Here is a 25,444-nt window from a genome sequence, read left to right as displayed (position 1 = left end):
GGATTTTTTTGTTGTCTTGCCTCCCCTACTTAAGAACCACTTTTAGCCCCTTCACAGCCTTACAGGTAAACTTGTAGGTTTTTCTAATCAGTTTAATACAATACTAGTTAGTATTGGCAGGCTTCTGCCATTCTGCATTCTCTCTCTACCATGTCCACTTCCCCTCTAAAAAACTTTCTTGAAGTGATTGTGAATTGAGAGTGCATAATTTTTAGCCATTCCTTACAGCCCTACTATTCTGTCAAAACAAGAAATAAGCTAATTTGCTGAATTTTTGGCTCTAGTTATCAACCAACTGAATGAAATGTCAGACATTCTGCAACTAAGAATAAGATTAAAAGGAGTCAGGTGCACCAGTTGCAAAAACGAAGTTGCTAAAGTTAAACAATTAAACACAGTTCATTTTTTCTTATTTAATAAATTATATAAAAAAGTGAAACTTTGTTTTTTTACACATTATTAAAAAACAGCTTCTTATCTAACTTCAGCAATAATACAAGCAAAAATGAAACCAATTTAGATTTTTTGGGTGGACATTCCATATCCCATTTAAGTGGAGTCCAGTGCGCACAGCCTCACAAGTACTGATGACTTTTCACTCCCAGGGTTGGTCTTCTTCTGTGTTGTTCTGGTTCCATAGATGACCTCACTGTTCATTTGAGGGGAAAAAAAAAACCCAGAGCAAATGAAACAAACAAAAAACAAACCCATATTCCTTGGTCAACATGGAAAAAAACCAACAAAATGTGGCAAGTTTCAACATCTGTTCCAGGACCACAAGTACTTTTGTATCATCATACAGATGTTCAATTACGTTTGTCACAGTAACAGTAAAATGGCATTTTATCTTTAGCCTTGTAGAATAAAAGGAAACCCGATAGTTTATGCACATACACACACAGAGTACACTTGACAAGAACACTTTTATGTGGTTTACATTTCACTTTTATTTAATCCTCAAAACTGCCCATATTGCAGGGGTTTTCTTGATGAAATATGGAACTGAGCAATTAATTCTACAAAATTATGGTAAAAACTTGCTCGTTTTTCTACCTTTATTGCTAAGAAACTTTACAGGTGCACAGTTTGTAAAAATAACCCTTTTAAGACTGAATGTATACACATGCTACAGGATTTTAAAAAATGACATTAGCATAGCACCTCCAGATGGGGCAAATGCAGTGCTGAACACAGACAGAATGGTTACGAAGTTAGAACTGCTCATTTGTATTACAGCTTCTAAAGGGAAGAAATTGTTCAGTCCTAAAAGGGTTAAGTAGAAACCCTAATATACTTCTTCTAACAAAGCTGCCACTCAATCCCACAGTACAGTGCTTGAAAACAAAGTCAAAAGTCTGGCACAGGAAAGTATACACATTTGTTCAGTACTCATAAACACAGCTGCTTTTGAAAGAAAGTAAATAATATGGTTAATAATTGAAGAGCGTCTTAGTTTCAAGATGGACATCTCTATGGAGTCATTTAATCCACAAGTGGGTAGCTTACTTCCAATAGATAATTTGATTCACTAGGCATTAATATTTTCTGTATGGGGAATTCATCATTTTATGTCTTGAGTTAATGTCTTTTCAGGTAACCATTCTGATTTTTTAAGTCTGTGCAATGAAAACAAGTACAGAATACCATTATTAACACAGTTGTGGGATGCCCTCAGGGCAAATAATTAGGAAATACATCAGCAGCAGATTATTAAAGACTACGCTAGTGTTGAATTCTGAAACACAGTTCCAAACAACAGAAAATGAGAAAAGGCATAGCTAAATTAGAGCACTCACTTCGCTTCTTCTTCCTAGAGTTGGAACTATAACAACATTCTGAACACAGACTCAATTTCTATGTATACAGAATTAACAGCAGACTTAACAGCTAGACTTGAACAGTTATAAGAGTTTCATACTGAAACATTCTATAAGTAGTTTTATCAAAATCTTGAGATATTGTTAGTATCATGAAAATTGATAACAGCTCACAAGGCCAATATATGTAACAATATCACCCCACAGAACAAAAAGTTCAGGAAGATAATATATCTGAACAACTGGACGTATTAACAACAGTAAGGACCTGGAAGACCATTTCTGTACTACAGAATAACTACTGGCAACAAGAGAGCCACAAGCCAAATGAAAATATGTGGTTTAAAATGGTCTTGTAAGCAGAATAGGCTCTTTTTTCACCCACTTGGCTGTAGTGTGTAAAACAGCAGATATTAGGCTGAATCTTTACAAGTCAAGGGATATTATATCTATTGGGCAAAATTACCGCACGTAAAGAAACTGAATATAAAAAGTATTGCATTTATATGTAAAAAATTTAAAATAATGAATATAAAAGCACATGTCAAGTTCTGAAAAGCTATTTTAAATAGTCTTTGAAGGTTAAAAGGCTTGTTATGGTTTGCCTGCTGTGTGTCTATCATGGTTTCTTGAATACCCTCTAAATCTGATAAATGTATCTTGCTTATTTTAATTCTCAGTCTAATTAGCGATGAAAATCTGTGGCTCTTGAACTAAGTTGTACTGAAAGATATTTATGTGCTTCTAACAAAAACACTGTGAAATGATTCCTGCCACAACACAATAAACCAAAATTTTACAGCACATACAAAGGTAAACAGATTTGCAAGTAAATGCCAGTAAACAGTTTAAAACAGAGATAAGGCCACAATGAATCCTGCCCTTGGTCACTGAAATGGAGATGAGGTGAGGCAGCATTCACTAGTGCTAGGAACCACCATCGCAACTATGTCACAGGAACACATTTTGTAATACAGAAAAACAAGTATGAAGGCCTGTGGTAGAATACAAGCACATTTCAGGAGGACAGCGGCACTGATTTTACTATTTGCTAAATATGCTTTATAACCAATTTCTTCCTTTAAACACACTGTTTTCACACATACAATGCAGCACTAAAGCAAACGAGTAGAATGGAGCATGAAAGTACACAAATACGGTGCAGGGATGATGCCTTAAAATGGTGATGGGTGTTTAAACTGGAATAAGTGGTCAGAAATAAAAACCCTATGAAAATGGTCAACAGGTAAGCTTGTAAGCAATGCACTGTAGGAAACCACAGGTTCACATTTACACAGCAGTTGTGACTTTTGCTTCAGGGTATAGAAAAGGCTGAACACACCATGAAATTTTGGCTTTTAAAGAGGAAGATCACACTGTCAGAACTTGTCCTACAAGTCTATGCCTAGCTCTGTGACTACAAATGAACTACTGGGGTATACTTTCAAATACAAATGAAGCAGGCAGGTCTACAAGGAGGGACAAAACATGGTAAGGTCAAAATGAAAAACAAATGCAACAACCAACAAAATCAAAGTGCAAATGAGCCTTGAATTTATGCTGGAGAGAAGACTTGAATGTTGCACAAGCTGTTGGCAGGGAAAGGGAAACCCACAGGAAATAAGGATGGGAGGAGTTGACATCTTCATAGTGCTTTTATGATTTTCTATTTGCCCATTTCTAAGTAATAAAATTTACTTCTAGTTATTACTGTATGATCACTTCACAATGAAAGCACGTTCTCAATACAAGTGTTACACAAAAGTCTGGCCTAATTTACTGAACAGTATGAAGAAAAACATGCTTGTTGTGATTCTCAAGTGATGAAGGGCATCACCTACCAATCCCATTTGTAGCACATACTTCTCATGGTACTTTAGTTACATGCCAACAAGACAGAAGACATGCTGCCAAATCAAGTTATTGGGAACATTCCACTTTTGAAATAAAACATTTAACTTACACTTAATACAAATTATGTACAAGATTAGAAAAACCTGAACAGATCCTGAAACATTTTCAGATGTAATATGACTGAGCAAGGAAGAGGGGGAGTAACCCAGTAACAACCCTTCAAAAACACCAACATATGCCTGTGACATGAACAATCACTAATATGACTGCTTGAGATGCCACTTTTAGGAAAAAAACTCATGTAATGTTAGAACCTCATGAATTATCACTATAAATACATATTTAAAAAAGAAAAACAGAAACAGCTATTAACAATGACTGAAAACAGAGCACTAAAGTTAACATACATTGCATGTATTGCAGGCAAGGCAGAGGCATTTTTTAAAGCTTTTGCACAGACTTCATATAATCTTAAAAAAAATATGCTGGCCTTTACAAGGTTCTACTTGCTGAAATAAAAACAATTTCAGTTCATAAAAAGTCACAAGACTTCAGTTTAAAAAAAGGAACAGTTCCAGCCACAGACCAAAAATATATATATTTTTTTTTAAAACTGGAAGAGTATGGTAATTAGATTATACAAGCATGGTCAGGCTTGGAACCTGAATATACTTCAGAGCAAAGCTCAGAGGAAAAAAAAATATAAACTATTTGGTAACAAAAGTGTACTATATGTTGTGATACAAAAAAGGTATGGTGAAAATGTACCTTTTATACTAAAGCTTATACAAGTTCCTTGGTCCATAAAAACTATGTTGTGTTCATGTTTTCTAGTTTGCTCAACATGTATCCCAGCCACATTTTTGTTTCTTGCCCACTAAAAAAAAACACAGCTGAAAAATAGATTTTCAATAAAGTTCTTATGTTTCGGATGTTGGTTTTTTCCTTTTTTTTTTTTTTTATTGTGGCTTCTGTTTTTAAGATCAGCACTTGCAGGTAACAAGGTTCAAATCAGATCAGCTAAAATGGAAAAGTGTTTTCCCATGAAACCACAAAAATTGTTCAGTTCTCTTGAATGTAGCACGAAAAGTCAATTAAAGTCCAGACAAACAACAGTAGTTAGGAAACTACAGTTGCTGTAGATGATGTGACATTGGTGGGGTTTGTGCTGACGCTTGTGTAACTTCCCTCACTGTTTGTGTTTGTTTCACTGGAAGCCATGAGGCTTGAGTTGGCTCTGAGGATTGCTCCAGCAGCACTGCAGTGTGGCCGTGGCCCTGGTTCCGGTGTGTATGTAAAGGTAAGGCTGGTGGAGTAAATTATGCCATCGTTACGGACCAAAGTTACTGGAACCTGGACTGGCTGTCGGACCCACCTCCAACCCTCTCGAAATGCAGAAATGTCTGGAACAACACAAAGCATGCTCTCTGCACATCTGAAAAACAGGAGAGTCAACTGAGTACAATGTACTTAAGTTGAACAAATTCAATAGAACAGAACAGTGTCTGTTGGAAAGAACCTAAAATATTCAACTAGTGCACACACTGACCACTTCAGGGCTGACCAAGAGTTACAATCATACTATTAAGGCCAAATGCCCTTTATTTGGTTTAACACAGAGAGGCTTAAGGCATCAACGACCTTTCTAGAAAGCCCGTTCTAGTGTCTGACCACCAGTAAAGAAATGCGGCCCAATGTCCAGTCTAAATTTTCCCTGGTGCAGCTTTGAACCATTCCTGTGTGTCCTGGCACATGATAGCAGGGAGCAGAGCTCAGCACCTCCCTCTCTACTTCACCTCCTCAGGAAGCTGCAGAAAGCAATGCGGTCACCTCTCAGCCTCCTTTTCTCTAAACCAGACAAGCCCAAAGTCCTCAGCTGCAACTCCTAGGGCCTTCCAGCCCTTCAGCATCTTTGCTGCCATTCTCTGGACATGTTCTGGTACCTGAACATCCTTCTTAAACTGGGGAGCCCAGAACTGTACGCAGTGCTCGTGGTGAGGCTGTCCCAGTGCTGACTGCAGTGGGACAGACACATTTTTTGACCAGCTGGATGCAGTTTGGTCTCCCTGCTGCCAGGGTGCATTGCTAACTCATCCTGAGCCTCTGGCAACCAGCCCTCCCAGACACCTTTCTGCAGTGCAGAAAAGTGTATGCTTGAGTGTGTACACGAGTATACACTCTTCAAAGCACCCAGTAAAACATAAACACCATAAAAGTAATAGAAAATATTGTACCTGTACATGGTTTCAGCTTCCACATCCCCAAACCAGACACGTAAATTTGGAGTGAAGTTCTGTCCTGTAAGTTCCAACATTGCTACATCCCCACCACCATTCAACTGGAAATGGAGCAAATAGAAAAAGAAGAATAAAATCCTCCCAAATATGTATTATTAAGAATAAACATGCTCCCCTCAAGTAAAAAAATCCCACCAACTAAAAAAAAGTCACAAACAAAACCTTCACATGCAGATAAGAACTTTAAACAGTGCTGTTTTTATCAGCTGGAGAAAACCAAAACACAAATACAATCTATGCAACTGAAGTATAAAGAAGTGACATGTCTAAAAGACACTGCCAATTACTTTGATACTATGAAGGAATTTCCAAGTTTTGATAGTGGCCACTTAGAATAGATGTCAACAAGGCTTTGAAAACAGAGAACAAAATCTTTCAGAGAAGGTGTTAGGGGAGCTTTAAGTTTGTCCTCTGCCAGATGCTGGGTTTTTTTTTTTAGTATGGCTCTCTTTGACCTGTAATTGGCAAGAGCCAAAAACAATTTCTAAATAATCAAACGGAAGTCCTAAGGATATCACTACCATGGTACTTATAGAAATAGAATTCTCATTGTATACGACAATATCAGTTGATGGATAGGCTCACATATTCTGAAATGTAAGTAAGAAAAATTATTACAACAAAGTAATTTTATTACTTATAAAAGATTAAGACTATTTACCTACAGTATTTCACAAGGGTACCATGAAGGTTAAATGAGTATGACAATAATAATCTCATATAAAACAAGTTTATTAAAACAAACTACCAACTTACTTGAAGACTTTCTACAACAGGCACAGGTGTCACTGGAGCATGGACTGGACCCATCCCCTCATAAAATGTATATTCTGCTTTGTCTGTGCTAATGATTGTCCAAGAAGCTCCATCATTAATCATTTCTTTATTTGGTTCCTTTGGGCATGGAGTGGCCTTAGAGAGAAAGAAAAGTTTAAAATCTGATCTGTAGACATATTTGTCAAGTCACAGACTTAAAAACCAACTCAGCCAGTAATAATGTCTGTTATTTCAAAAACACGTTTCATTATGTTTTCCTCTGAAAAATGACCTAGGGAAACACTCTTCACATATCAGGAGAACTACTTAGAAAACTAGTATTTGTGAGAACACCCCAACTCTCACCTCTCACACTGTCATCTCTCCAACCTTATGTTTGAGTTTTATTTTAGTTCAATTTTCAAAGTTTTAATGTTATTCAATAAGCATTAACAAAAAAACTACAGCAAGCAGAAGTAGCTGCTTCAAAACAGATCTTTTATTAAGGCAAAATGTCTAAAACAGGTAGGGACGAAGTAGAATACTTTTCATTAGTTATGGTTTTATCTGCTCAAGATTTTTTTTTTCTATTTAGTGTTCTTCACCCTCCACAAAATGATGGAAAACACAAGCTTGTATTTCAGTGTTTGTGCAAGGACACAGGAGAGAAGCTGAAATGACAGCCTTACAAATTAGAATAATGGAATCACAGATGGCTTGCATTGAAAGGGACCTCTACAGTCATCTAGTGTCTCCCTCTAAATACTACTAAATTAGTATACATATAGAGATAGATACATACATAGAAAATACACAGACAAATATTTTTTATGGCAACACAAGACTCTCTGAACAATGTCACCACCTAGCAACCCATAAGAAAATTTGGTATAGGTTAAACACAGGAAAAATGGGACAAAAAATTCTAATAACTAGATTTTCTTTCCCTCCATTAAGCTTTAAGGATATATTGGTATGTAACTATAATCTTCACTCTTCAAAGTGGCAGATAAACTTCAATTAGCATGAACTGTCCAAATCAGATGTTAAAAAACAAAGCTGCATTTTCATGTGGATTCTTTGTTCTGGTATGATCACGTTAAAAGCACTGAAAACAGCTGGCAAGGGAAGTGTGTGACATGGATAGTAACTGTAGATCTTTCCAAACTCAAGATGCCCAAATGGAATTTCCATCAGAAACATATGCAGCTTCTGAATTACTAGCCCAAATTCAAAAGAGGAGCCGTTCTATAGGAACTGTTGTATACTATTTTGAAGCATGACACCTTTCCTATAGGCTGACTGCAATTCTTGTTGGCATGTAATGATATACTTTGAGTCATGACAGATAAAACCACGGATATGAAAAAATGAACTATCCTGTAGAAGATCCTTGACTGAGTTTTTTCACAAGTCCATGAAGTGGAAGGCAAATGCCACAGGATTTATTCTCAAAATCCTGTTATATCAAGAATCATTTCAGTAACACATTACTCCATCTGTAGGTTTCAATTCCTCTTCTAGAGAAGCATTCTTCCTTGTCACTTCCAAATAGGGCTCCAGGGACATTTCTCACCCTTTCTTTCCTTTCACTAAATTTTCTCAACAGAAAGATTAAAATGGAAAATTAAAATGCCTTAAGATCATGCTTAGTACTCATGCACTGACTTCAACTGGAGATAGAAGTTACAACTTTGGATCCTAGGGTTGCCACTGACAGTTTTCTGAAACCCTCACCTTGATGTGCAGTGGCAGCTGTGAGTAACAACACAATGTTGGACACAATCAGAAAAAAATGCTGAGAACAAGCTATCTGGTATTATTTTACCAGTGTAAATCCCTTGTTCACCTAATTCTGTAATACTGGGTGCAGCTGTGGTCTCCCTATCTAAAAAAGTTATGGAGAAAGAACAAGAGATGGGACAGAAATGGCAACTAAAATCACCAAAGAGTGCTGAACACATGAGAAGAAATGGAGAAGACTGTGTTTTTCCAATTAAGAGAGAAGAAATTAAGATGCTGATGGCTAAGTGAATGTAGAACTAAATACTAAATACTGCAAAACTGGAAGTAGGAATCACTCACAGGAATTGTTACACCATTCAAAACAAATACAACAAACATTTTACTACACAGGAAACAGGAAACTTCTTGACCTTTCTGCTACAGCTTACTGAAGAAAAGGAACATCTACACATTCAAAGGTAATCAAACCAATGTATGCATTTACAAAATGACACCAAAAGACAAGAGTCAGGAACGCAGCCCTTAACAACACTTGGTACAAGTGTGGATGCCGGCAGAGTACAACCACACTGGACTGCAAAACACAACCAGATCCACCTGATTCCTGTAAGCACCAACTCCTGCTGCTGCTGGTAGACTAGACACAGACATGGAGTATACTCTGATCCAGTAAGGCACAATTCATATCCTCTCTCCAAGCTCCAAAATGCATGCATGTCTTGAAAGAGAGATCTGGCTGCTGCTCCAGCAACTGAATTTCAAGGTTCATGCTCACCTGCAGACTTTTTACAGTCTCTTTGCTTTAAGCCTCTATGGTCTCTATATAGGGCTATTTCCATTCACCCAAGAGAGATCTGTCATCCTGAAGTTTCAGAATTTTGGGGGGGTTGTTGTTGTTGTTGTTTTGGTTACCTGGGGCTTTTTGGGTAGGCTTTTTTTTTTTTCAACAGTGACCACAGTTTGTCTCCTACTATAGGAACAGTATACACATGCTATTTCCCTGGTCTTTGTCCTCTGATCCAAAATAAAAAACCCAAATAAAAAAGGATTTCTCTCCTGACATTGGCAGAAGGTTTATCTTCCACTGTGATTTCACCTACCAAAGCATGTTAACAGTTTGATGGGCAAGTTAACAGATTTTATTCAACAAGTACAAAGCAGCAGGTACCTACTCCACCAAGAGAATTCAGGATAGGGAATGTCCTTTTATCTAACTCCCACCCATGTAGAAAGTTCAGAGCTCTTATCAGACTGGGCTCCATGAATGTTGCTGAAACTAAAGAGTGGTAGGACATCCTGATAGTCCCACAGACAATTGCAGGATACTGAACTAAGGCAGCTGCCAGAGAAGCAAGAGTTGTTTCCTTCATTCAGTGCTTCCCATACAGTATTCTAAGAATGATTAAACAGCAGCCTGATCCTAAGTTATTGTAATTCACATTTCACAGCTTTCTCTTCTTAATGATAGTTCATTCTCCTTTAGAAGAATATATATTGACAGATGTATTTCTGCTGTGTGCTGTGGGTAGAAGCAATAGATCTAGTCCCTTCTGAACCCCAGGTCATGAATATGTTGACTGAAATAGGAACAAAGCTTCTCATTTTCTCCTTCCATTGTCCCAATTCAGGACAGAATTGAACTTAACCAAGCCTTCCTGTCCCTTCCTTTACATTAAGGGACATCTTAAATGCTAGTTCTGATCTCCTACCTCTACTTTTCTTATCCAAGAAGAAAGCTGTTCTAAGGAAGTCCTCAGTCTTTCCCAAGCATGGCCATCTTCCTGGAGCACAGCATTATCTCTCAACACCCTTTGTTATCTGAGTTGCCGCCCAACTATTTAAAGAAAGCTGCAATACCTAGGTAGTCCTGAACTTGGTCAAAGCCTTCACAGAGTCACAGAATATTTTGAGTTGGAAGTGACCCATAAGGGACATCAAGTCCAACTCAAGCAAAGATTGAGCATGTTCAGGGGTTGAACCCACCACCTTGTTTTCAGCACCATGCTCTGACCAGCTGAGCCAATCTCAGGGCCCTTGTTGGTCTGGTAGGAATTACTACGCGAAAGTGCTACAAGCATGCTAACATACAAGAGGTTAAAACCCGATGTTCTTCTCCACCTGCTGGGGAAAAAATATTTCTGAAACAGTTATATTCTTTAGAGAAAAATAAAATTTCTGTGGCTTTTCAAGTTACTGTGGGCAACTGCCACAGCTGTCTATGTTTACACTCTTAGCCAAGAGCAACACATGGCAGCTCCACTGAGTTCATAATGAAACAAGAATTATTATCAACTGTATCATTTCCTATTTGCTGTAACCTAGAAAGGGACACACAAATAAGTGATGCAGCTCCACTGGCATATGTCATGTAAAGCCACAGTATCAGGATCACATGTACAAGTTTCTAGTCTGTTTCCTTTTTCTTCATCGGAGAAACCAGAATTCATTTTCCAGACAGACGTGGAAGAAGATTATGAGGAAAGAAAAACAGATTTGGAAAGGCACAGATAACAAGTTGTTGCCTTCCATCCTCTCTTTTCTAAACAAAGTATTAGACTCATATTCAAAACCTACTGCAAAAATGGCATTTTTGGGGGATACTTGGTAAAACTTTGCAACTATGCTTCTCATCTACTGAAATAGTTTTAAAAAACTTACTTGAAATTGGATTATTCTCTCCTGGGAAAGGCACAAATACATTCTCTCAGTGTCTTTAAGGTAAAATGCACATTTATGGAGCTGTGATACTGGATCATCTGCATCCAGTAATGCTGTCTGTTTATCTACTTTTCGAATTATCTGTGAATGAAAATTGCACATATATATTTAAAACAATTTCTATACTTTATTACATATATACAGTCAGTAAGCAAAGTGAAAAGTAATTTTTTATAACATTTCCATGCCTCTCATTTTGATATCAATGTTAAGATTCATAATTCTTAATGCTTTTGAAACACAAACACAACATTGAAACCATACTCAGTACTACTTCAACAATCTGCATGCATGTATATTTTATCCTTTTGCTGAAGGAGTGGGGAAAAAACTGAAGCTTCAGCAAAATCTACTTTTGTTTCACTTGCTGGTATAAAAGAGAAGTTATTAATTAAATTGTTATCTTCAATTATTATTAATTACTTTTTTAGTAATTAATATGCTTCTACAGAAGCTTCCACCACTGATAGGATCAACAACATTCTGTGGCAAACTGGTTGCTGAAGGAGAATAATTAAAATAAGGATTAACTAAAGGTATTGAGGTGTCCTTAAGTACAGTTTTGGAAATAACAATCATATCAGTAGTTGGTCATTAAATATTACTTAAAGACAACTTCAAAGAACAATTGTTCCTAACATTTCGTAGTTCAGTGAAAAAATATCTGCTGACTTAATTCAGATCTGTTTTACCAATTTATTTCTAAAAATCAAAAGCTATTCCCTTGGAGAGTGAAAATCTGTAGCTCATAATTTTAACTCGACTCCTAGAAAAAAGTTTAATGCTTTATGCAACACTGCTGGATGCAACAGCTAAAGTGCCTGAATATTTCTAAGCTGACAATCAGAAACCCAACTATGTCCTCTGCAATATCTAATTATAATAAAGAGTATTATTAGCAATATAGATTTAAAGGTTAACTTTTTTCTTCTAAATTCTTTGCATTAGCTTATAAAATACCTGCAAGTTATCTTTTCATTGTATCACCTTCCATCAGATCTGTAAGGCAGTATGACAAATGTTCCCAATGACAAACAAAACAGGAACCTCTAGCCTAATTTGTTTTAATCTGTTTTTACTTACAAATAAGGTTTCTGGAATAATAAATGATGCCATCTCCTTTCAGCAATAAAAAAATATTAACATGAAGCCTTTTTTATTAAAAAGTGACATGCTCTTACTGAATTTCCTGTGTTTGAACCATATCTGTATTGTAACCAGTGTAACTGATTTTACTGTCAAACAAAATTTTCATTTTGTACCATTTACACTAAGCAGGCCATTATCTTTTTCTTTCAGCTAAGTTTGGTATTGGGAGAGAATTTCTCATTACAGACCTAGCAAAATTAGTCTGGAAAGAGGAACAAAAACCTGACAGCAGGAAGTCTGTTTTTATATTGGTGCATGCTAAAGATTGTTTCTACCTAAACTGGAATTAGCAGAGCCTTGTATGAAACTCATAATGGGCTGACAAACCACTATTTCACAGAAGATCCCATATGAAGCACTATTGATTATTAATCACTTAGAATTCCACTTAGGCTGGCATTGAGTGCATAAAATGGGAAATCTATAGTTATACTTAACACTATTTACAAAACACAGTACTGTGTATCCAGAAGTTTGTTGGTTTTTTTGTTTTTTGTTCACAAACTCTAACTGGTTATTCCAAAGGCAATTCCCATGTTTCAGATTTAAAACAGACAGTATTAATAAATATGGAAAAAAAGTTTTTTGCAAGCTGCTACTGGTATAATATATCCTCAGGAGTACACACAAGTGCTTTTGCATTCAAATCAGTTGAACATTTTTAAAGCCATGCTGGAATTCAACACATGGAAGAGTCCTACTGGCTGCAAATATTTTACTCATCTATTCAATATCAATATTTGAAGCATTTTTGAACAGAGAAATCCACAATACTGGTTTTTAAATAGACAGATTACACCAAACACTGCAAATCCAACTACGGAATTACATTAAGTTGCCATCTATAAATTAATTACAGCATTGGAGAAATAAAACTGTACCAGTCTCGGGAGTGCCATGCCAGTAACTGAGCATACAAGTTTGACAGTTTGCCCATAATGAATGTAGCCATCTCTCACTGTGAATTCTTCTCCTTCTGATTCATCATCATCCACTGCATGAAACAGGAATTTTCAGAATTACTTGTTTCAATCACCATTTTTCTTGATAGGAGAAACATTTAACATCATACTATTACATTAAATATACACTCAGTAACAAAACAAGTCTGCATGTAGGCAATTAATATGGAAGAAAAAATGCAGGATTGTTTTTTGTAAGGATGAAGGAAAGAAAGTGGAAAAAAAATACACAGATTTGCTTTTACTTACAGAGGTGAATGTAAAACGCTCCCCACTGTTGTGAACTGGCATGGAAATTACCACCTTCTACGTGCAAATATCTGGTGCTAACTGTTTGGGATCGAAGTCTATTAAATAGTGCCACTTTTGTCCCTGATGCAATGCATACTGCAAGGAACACATACAGACTTGGGATTATAAAATTACTTCATTATTACATAGAAAAGTATCAAAAAGTCACAAATTACATGAAATAAACTGAAGAATACTTGAAATCAAGACATAATTATCAAATATTGGTTAATTTAGAAAACATTTACATTTGTGACAAACCAAAAATAGTCATAAAATTATGAGTGGAATAACATACATAGTGGCTGTTCTCCAAACGCATGCTAGCTCACAGAATTTTGCCACTTAGCCAAACGGGCCGGTGCTTGCCAGCTGAAAACTTCTTCTGTTCATAGTTCTCCAGCAACTGATTATTTAAGCAGAAGCTTTAGCTTGCCCTTGTGAAGTACTTAAGACAACTTTCAGCAATCATTTGAAGAATATTTGAAATATAAAGACAAAGTATTCTTACAAATCACAAGCAATTGAAAGGAAGATAGATGTAACTATGTCAAATTATAACCATGCAACTTGTAATGTTCTCAGAACTGAACTTACTTATCATTTAAAAGAGAAATGTAAATTTTGCTCCCCTAAAAAAAAAACAGCAACTAAAATTTTGCCATCAGAATGGGCATGTTGTTCTACTTGGTTCATATTTGTTATTGAAGAATGCTTGGTTCATATTCATTGTTCATCAAAACTATCTGTCTGAATACAAATTCAACAGTGCATACTCTGAGCCCACGGGTGTGAACTGCACAGCAACAGATTGCCTTTAGTCATGTGCCAAGCTAGCGGCCCCGAGATCCACATTCCATAGGTGAATGGGTTCCAGCCCAACACAGATGGAAGAGCCTTTTAAAGCACTAGTGAAGAGAGAGAGAAAAACAAACAAAAAAAAAGGGTATCTCTTGAGGTGCTCCAGTGGTATGCAGGCAAAAAACGTTGGAGGAAAAGCAAAAACGTTCCCAATTATACATTAGCACCAGAGATATCGTTAGTTGAAAAACACGGTAAGTAAATAAATCTGGGTGAAATATCACCATGCAGATTTCTTAAACTACTACTTAAAAGGAACCATGCAAAACAAAAATAAGAACAACATGAAAATGGCATGAGACAGTAAGAAGGTGGCTGTGATGTGACAAATTGTAGTTTGGATAACACGATGCTACTCATTTATCACAATCTGAAAGCAATCTCTGATACTGATCAAAACATTCTAAGCACCAGATCATGGCAGTTAAAGAGATCCAAAAGCTTAGAAAGCTGAGGTAGAACTTTCCTTATAGACTTGTCTACATGAATTCACTCCTCAGAACACACAGGGGTTTGAGTGGGCCTTTTATATTTACTAAATAATTAACCATGATTGCATAAACCTCAATAGGGTAACCTATCTATATTGAAATATTTTAAAATACACTGATGTGTACAGTTCTGAAATACAAAAAACCAGGAAGTTGAAAATTTCATCGTATTTCCTTTGTAGTCAGACCTTAGAATACATAACAAAGAATTAGTATCAAACAAAATTAATTGCTAAATAAAGAAAAAAACTGTGAAATACTTACAGTCTGCATTTTTCAGTGACTGTTTCTTTTTAGAAGGTTTGGAGATGACTTTGATCCTTTTACTGAGGAACACACCGATGTCATCACTATTGCCATAGAACATTTTTACCGATAACATGAAGTGCTTTCTCTTGTCTGAGTCTGATATGTATAATGTTTTGGCAGTGCAATAATTCTGGAGGTGAAAACACAGTGTGGTATATCCTTTGAAGTCAACCCAGTTCAATAAACTATGGACATTTAATTATCAGTAAAATCGGAAACCTGATGCAGTAGTTTCTAAAACAAATGAGAACCTGTTTCTTCCATCTCTTCTGTATGCATTTCTTTTATGACTACTATTTAGCTTTGTGAAGTGCTGCACCCAACCTCATTACTCTATGATCATTCTAAAGACCCTTACCAGGACTAGAAGACATGACTGGAGACCATAACTGTGTCAAAGCCACCTGTGAGGGGTCAAGAGCACTACTAAAAATTACATTTGATAGGGCTGTACAGACCCTACACTGGGCATGCACAAAGGGCCACCTGTGTAGAAAATGTGTTGAGCTAAACTTTTCTTGAAAGGATGGAAAATGACTGGGTTTTGAAACACAAGGGACTTACTTTTGCCTAAGTGCTTATGCGACGTGACAATGGAATTTAAAAAAAAACATCATAAAGAACTTTAATTATTCTTTTCCTATTTAGCATATATGAAGCATTTCTGGTAGACTGTGCTGGAAATACCTGGTAGTTATAAAATACTGTTTAATAAAACAACCAGGTAAAATGATCACTTTTGCTTCTAGTTCTATTCCAACTGTTTAAGTCATCACAAATACCTTTAAAAAATCTCATAAGCAATTTACACCCCTGTAAAAATCACCTACTAAATTTTTAAGATGCTACTTCAATTGTGTTTTTAGGCAAAGGGACTTAAAGACCACTCCTAGCAGCAGATGTTTTGATACTACCTTGATAACATTATTCACTTATGCAAGCCCAGGAGCAGGACAGAGAGTTTGGGCCAGAAATCATATTTTAGTCACCCACTGATGCCTATGAAACAACCAGTTTACTGAGTCTGCATCAACAACCTACAAATTAAAGGTCAGTACCTTGCTATCACCTTAAGAGCCAAAACCAACTATTCCATTGTCCTAAATATTTGGAGGGATTTTTTTTTCAACCATTATGTAATACCTAAAGTGTAAGAAAGTGATCAAAAAAAAAAAAAAAGAAAGGGCATTCCTTGAAATATGCACCATGTAGCTATAATATTCTTTGCAGCTAGTTATCTTAGTGGTTTATTACAGTTTTTCTACCTTTCCTTCCAAGTTCAGCTGTTGCATCTCTTGGTCACTGTTTCCTATCCCAATAAAGGCGCAAGGTTGTGACTCCTGCTCAGTGCAACCATCCCGCTCCATTTGCTCTTTTTTTTTCTTCCATCCACTGCCCATGAGATACACACATGGAGGAGGACAAAAGAACCTGAAAATGAAGAACACATTATGGAATTACACACAGTTTTCCAGATAAACAAACTGATGCATACCCAATGCTTTCACATTCACACTTCGCACTTGAGTTTATACAGGCATGCCCTTGAAGAGGAAAAAGGAAAATCAGCAGTAGATGCACTGTCACTGAGAATCTTTCCAGTTCAATATATGTAAGTTAACAGTCTGCATCTCTATGAAACACCTTACAAACGGATTCTGAAAGAAAGGAAAAAAGGCCTCACAAGTTATTATAGTCTTTTACAAGTGCTTAATATGATGGAGCAATTAATACACACAGAACAGTTCCCCAAACTAATTTAACAATTAGTTTAACTGCTGACTACAATTCCTAAATGTTTAGAGTTTTGTCATAAACAAGGAAGGAGTTGATTCCATCCACACATAAATCTCTCCCCAGTTTTTAAATTAATAGATAATTTTATATCTTCATCAGTATATGTAAAAACTAAGTCCTAGTTTTCAGCAGCATTGACTGAAATCTAGTCTATTGTTACTTATAGCAATATGTTCAAAATGAAATTCAGCACTATAATACAATGCATTGGTCATGAAGTTCCAGCAAATTGCTAAAGCCCAAATCCTGAAAAGGCTTGGTTTTAGTTAGCAAACAAGCTGCTGTGTTTTTATCATCATTTGACTAGGATCAAAGATAAAGCAGAATGAGTACATCCAGTTGTGAGGTAGCTAAGGAGGCATGTAAGGGAGTGGAACATGAAAAAGTTTCTATTTATTTTATTTACTTCAATTTGGAAAGCAGTGTTATAACTTGGCACTTCTGCAATCCAACAATGACTCCTACCTTACAGGTGAGGATTTTCTGGCTTTGCTTTTTTTTTCCTTCCTGAATTTTTTTTTTTTTAATTGGGCTTGGGACAATTGAATTCTGGGCAAGGGGAGCAGGCTCCATGATGAAAATCCAGTGTAAAACTCCTATTTATCTCACCTATGCAGCATTATTCTTTTTCAGCATTATCACATTTATTTAACAGGTATAAATTGTTTTTCTAAGTTACAGAATTCTTAATAGATGAAACCAAAGTGCTGTTAATACCATAATGAAACACACATATATTAAGAATATATATAAATAAATGCAAGTATTTGTAGTATTTCTGGTTAATGGACACAAATAATGTATATTCTCTGTCAGAGAAACTAATCACCAAATTTTAAGTCTTACTGCTGTTTAAAATGTCTTAGTGGTTACAAAAATGAATAAAAATTTTTGCCTGCAGACAAAAAACTCCTCAAGATTTCTTTCTAGACTATAAATCCACAGTCAAAATTTTTCACTTACATTCATTCTATTTACAACACAGCAACGCAGGTGTTATATCAAGATGTGTATATAGCTGAAATATCTACGAACCTCTTTCAAAAGTATCGTGGTCATCAGCTATAAGCTATTCCTGATGAAGACGTTATACCCAGATTAAAAACTAGAGTCAACTTTTATTAACAGAGCAATACTTTGCTAAAAAAAAACCCTGACCAAAGAAAATCAAGACAAAAATCCAACAAATCCCTTTTATTCCGAAAAATATTACACCATAAAGCACACAACACATTTACCTTCTTTCCCCATATACTCTTTTGTATTTATCTTACTGGTTAGAACACAGGGAAAAAAATCCTTATTTTTTTCATATCCTCGCTCATTTCAGCTTTATTCTAAACCAAGTCCTTTGAATAACTATGGCCACTAGATGGCAATGAAGAACAAGGTGTAACCCACTGATGAAGAGAACACAAACTACAACAATTAAAGCTCTCTTAAAATTAGAATGCAGAGAAAAACCTTTGAAAACCTAAACAACGAAAGAAACTCTTACAGCTGGTAACATTTTCAGTTTAGTTGAAACTACAAACATGAAGAAAGAGTCTGGACACTCAGAATTTGAATGGGTTTTCTTTCTTATGTATCCACCTCCTTCTCAGCCTTCAGGCAAAGACAGCTATGATCCTGGGCCTTTTTAACTTCGTAATTACAGTTCTGTGAACTCATGTAAGGAAGAAACTAGCTATGAGCATTCTATCCAATACAGAAAAAATGAACCAGGTTTGAACTTTGAAAACACTGTATTAAATTAGATAATCATCAAAGGAGAGAACAATATTCCTTCAGTCAATTCAAGACAATCAATACAGAGAAAACGTGGCACTTCAAGCAGAGAAGCTACTCTAACTGAATTTGCCAGAAAGGAAGGGCTTAAAGGGAAATAAGATCTGCTCCTGTCATTTCTACCTAGGTCTGATGCACACAGTGCCCTCCTCAAACCACAGGGCTCTGTCACAAAGGTTTGCTTTTTCAAATCATCCAAGTCATCCCTGTGCTCATCTTACAGAAGTCTTTGCCTACAGGAGAATTCAAATGCTTCTACTAGCTAGTTATTTTATATCCAGAGTGACTTTAGAAGGGAAGTTTCTCCTCTGTATAAGCTGGTCAATTCCAAGTGTTTGTCAATTACCCGCATTGTTCTGAGAATGAAACTGCTCAGCTATATTTCTTCATAGGAGATCAAAGAACTAACAACAACCACTAAGGAACTCAATGTGACAACCAAAAATGGAAAATCATTAGGTAGTACAGTGCTAAGGACAAAGCAGTGGAGCCACGGGGTAAACCCTGGAAAAAGCTGTGCTCTCAATAACAAATTTTATCCACAGGACAGGCACACTCAGTTCAGCAAAAAGAACTATTTGATCAGAAATTATAGGAGCTCCTAAAATAACAGCTGTAAAACAAGATGCAGCTAGAGTGTCCTCATGCTAATCAGCAGTGATCATGGTTAACTCTGAACAGCACAATCAAAACCCCAACCTGGCTCCAAGTCTTTAGGTGAACTATGCCTTGGAATGCAAAACACTTCAGTCCTTTAAACTACTGAATGTTCACACTGTTCAGACTCTGAAGAAAGAAGTTTCAGTGAATGTTTAATATGGAAAACAATACAAAGAGTGTAAGCCAAATACCCACACTCATCAGGACTAAACAGCACCCGAGTCTCTATCAACTGAATGCCTTTGAAAGGTGACAGTCATCCAACAGGAAACATGAGGCACAAAGTCTTAAATTCAACTAAAGCCCAGCCTGAGCTTCTTACCTCCTGGCTTCTTTGTTAAGCTAAAATCCATTAACTCTGTGAAGTGCAAGGCTCCTATAAAGGGTTGACTCAAAAAAGTCAACTCATTTCATTCCTGTTAAAGTAGGGAAAACTCTGAAATTAACCTAGCAAGTCTGGATCCATGCACCTGGAATAGTGTTATTATGATGCCTATTTAAACCAGGCCACACTACATGAGATCTGCACCATCTACAGCAAGTTTTTAACAGCATATTTCACCATCTAGTAACCCTCATCAAAACACGGAAAGGTAGTTACTGTGCTAACTTTTTAATTATGATGTGCAAAGTTTGCTAATGGCAAATATTTTCCATGACCTTGCAACAAGTAAGACTTAAATAAAGACTGGAACAAGAGGTGGAATTTTATCTAAGTTGTTTTTAAGTTCTGTAACTACTTGAAAGAGATGTCAAATTAAGGAAATAATTCCTTTTGTAACCTGAATTCCTCATTACAAAAGTAATGAAAATTAAGTTATTCTTTAGGTTCAAAAATTAACCAGGTGATATCTCTGCCATAATGAAATGCCATGGAAAACAGGAAATTTGTCTATAAAAATGGGTATGAAATACACTTCTTTCTGTAAAGATTTATGCAAACCAGTTCACTTCAGAAATAGTAGTGAATGTAAAAATGATGAAAACTTGACTGTCCAGTTGCATAAATCAGCATTAAAACTTTATTAATTTTGCTTCCTCCAGAAACATGAAGAAACAAAGGCCACAGTCTGCTATAAACAAAGCAGAATCAACTTAAAAACTCAAGGAAAAAAAAGAGAAAAGGAATATAATAATCATAATCATTCAGTTTTACTAAGTACCTTAGGGCACACACGGATCCAAGGATTTAGTAACTGGCACTTTCCTCTATGTTGATAACAACAAGACTTCATTACTGATGCTGACAGTCTGGGAACTCGCAGAACAGTATTAGAGACAGTCTACATGGTATATTAAAGCTTAAGAAAAACTAAAATATTTAAACTGAAAAAATGAAACCTTAGTATGTATAGTTCAAGGCAGAAACTGATGCACAGAAGTTCTACCTGAACACAAGGAAGAACTTTTTTACTGTGCAGACAACTGCACATAGAACAGGTTGCCCAGAGAGGTTGTGGAGTCTCCCTCACTGGAGACATTCAAGAAACATCTGGATGCAATCCTGTGCCACGTACTCTAGGTGGGACCAGATCTCCCCTCCGCTGTCCCTTCCAACTTGATTGGTTTGGTGACCGATTCCACACTTTCATTTCATACCCATACCACAACAGCAATCATTTCAGCACCAAACTATTTGATAACCAACAAACAGCTATCTTTATTCCTGATCATCTTTTATAAAGCTCTGATGTTATCTACACTCATTTGACATGCGTCCATTCTGAAGTAGATGAATCTCATATAACCTGCATGAACAAAGGCAGCTGTGCTAAGACACTGAACTGCACCTCGAAAAGTGTGGTAAAAGAATGCCTAATTCTAGTCAGCAATTGTTTCGAGCAGTTTACCAAACATTACCACATTAGGTAAGGTATGTGCCACTGTAAAGCACCAGCTGAAGTATACACATGTCATGAGGGGGTTGATTCCTGTGACCCCAATCCCGGTGTGGCTAATAAATGAAATGGGTCCGATGGACAGCTCAGAGATAGGACTGAATGCATCTGACTACAGGCAGCATCCAGTGACCCAGGGGTGTGGTTAACCTGGCATTTTATAGGGTTTTACCTGGGACTGGTGTCCAATCGTGGTTACAGGGCAGGAGCTTGACCTTGTAAGTCTAAGGTCTTGAACCAACAGGGCTTATTTTGGGTGACTCAATTAGCATCTTCCTAACATCCCACCTGCCAAGGTCTCAAGTTTATTTGCTCCGTGAAGGGAACCTGGGCTAAGCTTTGATCAGTCCCACGTAATTCGGCTCCCACATACACATATATTCAAGTCAACAGGATTTTATGGCAATACGATGAAATGCACACAGGAGCTTTCAGAAACCATTACCAAGTAACAATTTCAAGCTTTGCCTTGGATTCCTGAGAACACTTCCGTAAGTTTTCCAAACAGTAACGGAACTTCTAATAATTAAAATTAGATACTTTATCTTTTTACATTCTCCTTTCTTTTGATGCAATTTGTACTCCAGAATAATGATACACTGGACAGCTTTGCAAAATACTCCTTATGAACTGCTCTGGCCTCAGGAGGACAAAGTTACAGATACACTGTTGAGAAAGTCACTTTCTTATCTGTATGCACACCCCTCATTTTTGGGGAGCAATACATACTTTATTCATCTGCAGTGATGAGTTAACTATGCAACTCTTTAATGACAATACAATCTGACAAGGTAACAGTCAGAGGTTCCTATAGTGTCATGAAAAATCTTTTTGGCTGTTGAGTTTGTTGCAAAAGGTCAGTTATCCTTTACTGATAGAACAGCCTGGCATTGCAACCCTTTTGCATTTAAATATGGTAAAGAGCAAGAGGGCTGCAGAGTCACACAGCAAATACACAAGTCTGCTTTTCTGCCCTTCCTCTTTCACTAATGTCCCACTTGACAGACATCAAGAATTTCAGAAACACCTAAAAAGCACTTTGATTAAACAATTCCATGGACGTGCAGAGCCTGGACACTGCCCAAAAGAAAGGACCTCAGAAATACAAGTATCCAGGCACAGAATACTGAAAAACAGTTCAAAATATAGTCTGTATCTCTGATTCAAAGTGTGATTGAGACAGGTAATAATGAACTGAGAAATCTGCAGGTTTAATTGTAACATTTGTGTTTTCTAACACTCTTATACATAAGCCAAATCTCTAATCTCAAAGCTATAAAAACATAATGATCCAACAGGACTTATATAACAGTGGTAAAAGACAGGTTAAAATTTCAAAGCCATTAATGAGCTGAATATGTGGTTTTATTGTGGTGAACAAATATTAATAACACAAAAAATAACCAAATACTGCACTATTGTAGTGAAATGTCAGGTAGAAGAGCATTGCTTACAACTGAAGAATGCTGTATTACATCAAAAGAGGTCTACAAACCCACATTATAAAGGAGCATCCTATCTGCTTCTACTAGTCATGCAAAAAAAGCATCACACAGAGAAATCTGCAAGAGAAGACTGCAGGAAAAGCACCTTTGCCTAAAAGGCATTTATTCCCGTGTATTCCTACATATTCTGCCCCTTAGAAAAGTACCTATAATTGTAACATGTACTGTATTGATTTTCGCATATAAATAATCATAAATACAGGCATGACAGACCTATCATTTTTTTTAAACTTAGTACAGACGTGATTCAGAAACTTATCTTACTGAGGCTAGCAATTTCCCTGTCATTTTAATGTGAAATTGTTCAGGAAAAAACTCCTCTATAAGTATTCACTGTTGATCACCTCATTTACTCCAACACTAAAATGGAAGGTATAAAATGAGAACCATATCAGGCAATGGAAGAAAATCTTTGCTCACAGAGAGGGGACCTCGTGGCAGAAACAGGCATCACTCCATTGAATGGTATGGGTTTGCAGCACTTGTTACATAATTAGAAGATTTAGGAGGAAACATTTTATGTTTCTTCAGACTACAGTGCAATCTGAGGAATGCTGCAAAGTGCTGTGCACCCAAGTATACACAATAGTTTCCTTAGCTCCCAGCTGTGGAGAGACTTCAGTAGAGCATAAAGAGTTACCTTTTTTCATTTCCATAGGATTTCTGCGCAACTTTCGCATGGAGTATTAGCACTGTTTGGTCACCTCGCTCCTTCAGGTAATTTCGCATTGCTTCCCTAAAAATCAAAACACATCATAAGCTTTGAAAGTTCTTTTGGTTTTGTTTACAACAAAACGAAGACAGCTTTAGGGAAAAAACCCCAGGACCTGAAATTCCAAAAAGGCCATCATTAACAGGGTCAAGATGTGCTTGCTTACTGTTCAAGACAATTACATAGGAAAAAGAAAAAACTATCCTGCACAAAATTAGCAATACAGGGTCTGCGATAATTTACAATTACTTCATTTTCTAGAAAAAAAATTCTTGTGATGTAAAATCATATCAATGCCAATAATTACACCATGTTTAAAGTCCTATTTCATTAAGCACCATGCCACAAATTAGAACACATTTTAATTAGTTAAATATTTTCTTCATGACCAATTTAATATCCCATGATGACAAATTATCTAAGCTTTTAACCAAATCAGTGCAATATTTATACACAAGGGGTTTTTTGTTTTTGAAGATACTAAGAAAAAATTGAATTTTTCAGCATATTGTTTCACCTAGTTTTCTAGAAAAAAGATCTACTTCCTGCATTCAATCAGGTTTAAAAAAAATTATTTTAAAAAATGTTTTATTGTTCATCATCACTGTAATTACAGATGTTATATAAATGCTGTAATTACCTCAGACACACCAACAACAATTCCTTGAGAGAATCGAGAGAACAATAACAGCCAGTCACTCTTCTGTATAATAATCTAACTGTTCATTAAGCAGCATGCCAAATTCAACACCCTAGGGATCAGCTGTGCCGGAGTGCTGGCAGGAACACCAGTTCCTGAAGGAGCTTTTTGAATGCCCACCAACGCACTCATCTTCAAAGTCATCTACCAGAGAAATAAATTATGAATTTATCAGGAATTTATATGAAAAGATAAAACCCTACAGAAGAAGGATTTTTCATTTAGTTGTTTGGATTTTTGTCTTTCTTCTGTGAACTGCGCCAACTATTGAATTCCCTTAGGACAGATCTAGAAAACCAAACATTTCTAGTGAAAAAGTGATGGAAGATAGAAAGCAGTATTTTATTGACTAGGCCGTTTCCAAAAGAAATCCCCATACAGTTTCATAGAGAAAAGCAAGTAGATTGAGCCAGGGTTGGGTTGGACAACGACAACTCAGCTTTGCTAAGGATGTTTTGCAAATTCTTGAGTTTGTCATGCCTGCATAAGACATGATTAATGTCTAGTGATTAGTGAGCCAATTTTCTGTGTAAATAGCAGGATATAAGAACAGAGAATAGACTTGAACTGCTGTTTTAATTTTGGACTAACTTGATCTACTTACATTTGGCATTGGTAAAACTGATGCTTATCCATGAAAGTACAGCTGGAAGAACTGTTTTGAAGCCCACAGAATTACTAATTTACAGCCATTTTTAAGGATATATTTTAAACCCCAAAATACAATTCACTGTGAAATTATTATTACACATTTCATTATGATATATATTAGCTGCATTTGAGTTTTTAAAAACTTTTAATCTGACAATTGGAACTATTCTATTAAGAGTACTATCATACTAAATTAAGAACATCTGTCATATTAAAAACTTTTGACTTGTCTACAACTAAAAAACAACTCCAACCCAGCAACCCAGACAGAAAACTGCTTGGTGCTACCTAATCTTTATTTAGCATTGTTTGAGGAAGAATATTTGTGTTTTCTACTGGTCTGTTTCTACAGTGGATTTGTACAATCCAAGCTCCTGTGAGAACAAGTGACGATCCCCCTCCAATCCCTTCCACTGATATCTTACATGACACTTTTCATCATTCAACCCTAAAACTCTTCATGAAGGTAGTATTATTACAGC

The 25,444-nt window shown here is 36.4% G+C and overlaps 1 protein-coding gene across 5 annotated transcripts in view; it reads right to left on the bottom strand.

Annotated features, from left to right (window-relative positions):
• Positions 1-922: 922 nt before the first annotated feature.
• Positions 923-25,444, bottom strand: part of RBPJ (recombination signal binding protein for immunoglobulin kappa J region) — a 144,807-nt gene continuing 120,285 nt past the window's right edge. For all 5 annotated transcript variants that reach the window (XM_066185572.1, XM_066185570.1, XM_066185573.1 and 2 more), the window contains exons 3-11: positions 23,540-23,635; positions 16,517-16,682; positions 15,207-15,381; positions 13,549-13,686; positions 13,219-13,331; positions 11,129-11,269; positions 6,725-6,880; positions 5,906-6,009; positions 923-5,106 (exon numbers count right to left, since the gene is read on the bottom strand). In XM_066185572.1, coding sequence (XP_066041669.1) covers positions 4,791-5,106; positions 5,906-6,009; positions 6,725-6,880; positions 11,129-11,269; positions 13,219-13,331; positions 13,549-13,686; positions 15,207-15,381; positions 16,517-16,682; positions 23,540-23,628 — 1,398 coding nt within the window. In that variant the 5' untranslated portion in view covers positions 23,629-23,635 and the 3' untranslated portion in view covers positions 923-4,790. The remainder of the gene's footprint in view (positions 5,107-5,905; positions 6,010-6,724; positions 6,881-11,128; positions 11,270-13,218; positions 13,332-13,548; positions 13,687-15,206; positions 15,382-16,516; positions 16,683-23,539; positions 23,636-25,444) is intronic.

This window comes from Chamaea fasciata, unplaced genomic scaffold (assembly GCF_029207755.1).
Source record: "Chamaea fasciata isolate MVZ Bird 193981 ecotype frontalis unplaced genomic scaffold, bChaFas1.0.hap1 SCAF_6, whole genome shotgun sequence".
NCBI lineage: Eukaryota > Metazoa > Chordata > Aves > Passeriformes > Sylviidae > Chamaea > Chamaea fasciata.
The sequence above is the reverse complement of the archived record's forward strand: the minus strand, read 5'-3'. Positions and strand labels throughout refer to the sequence as shown.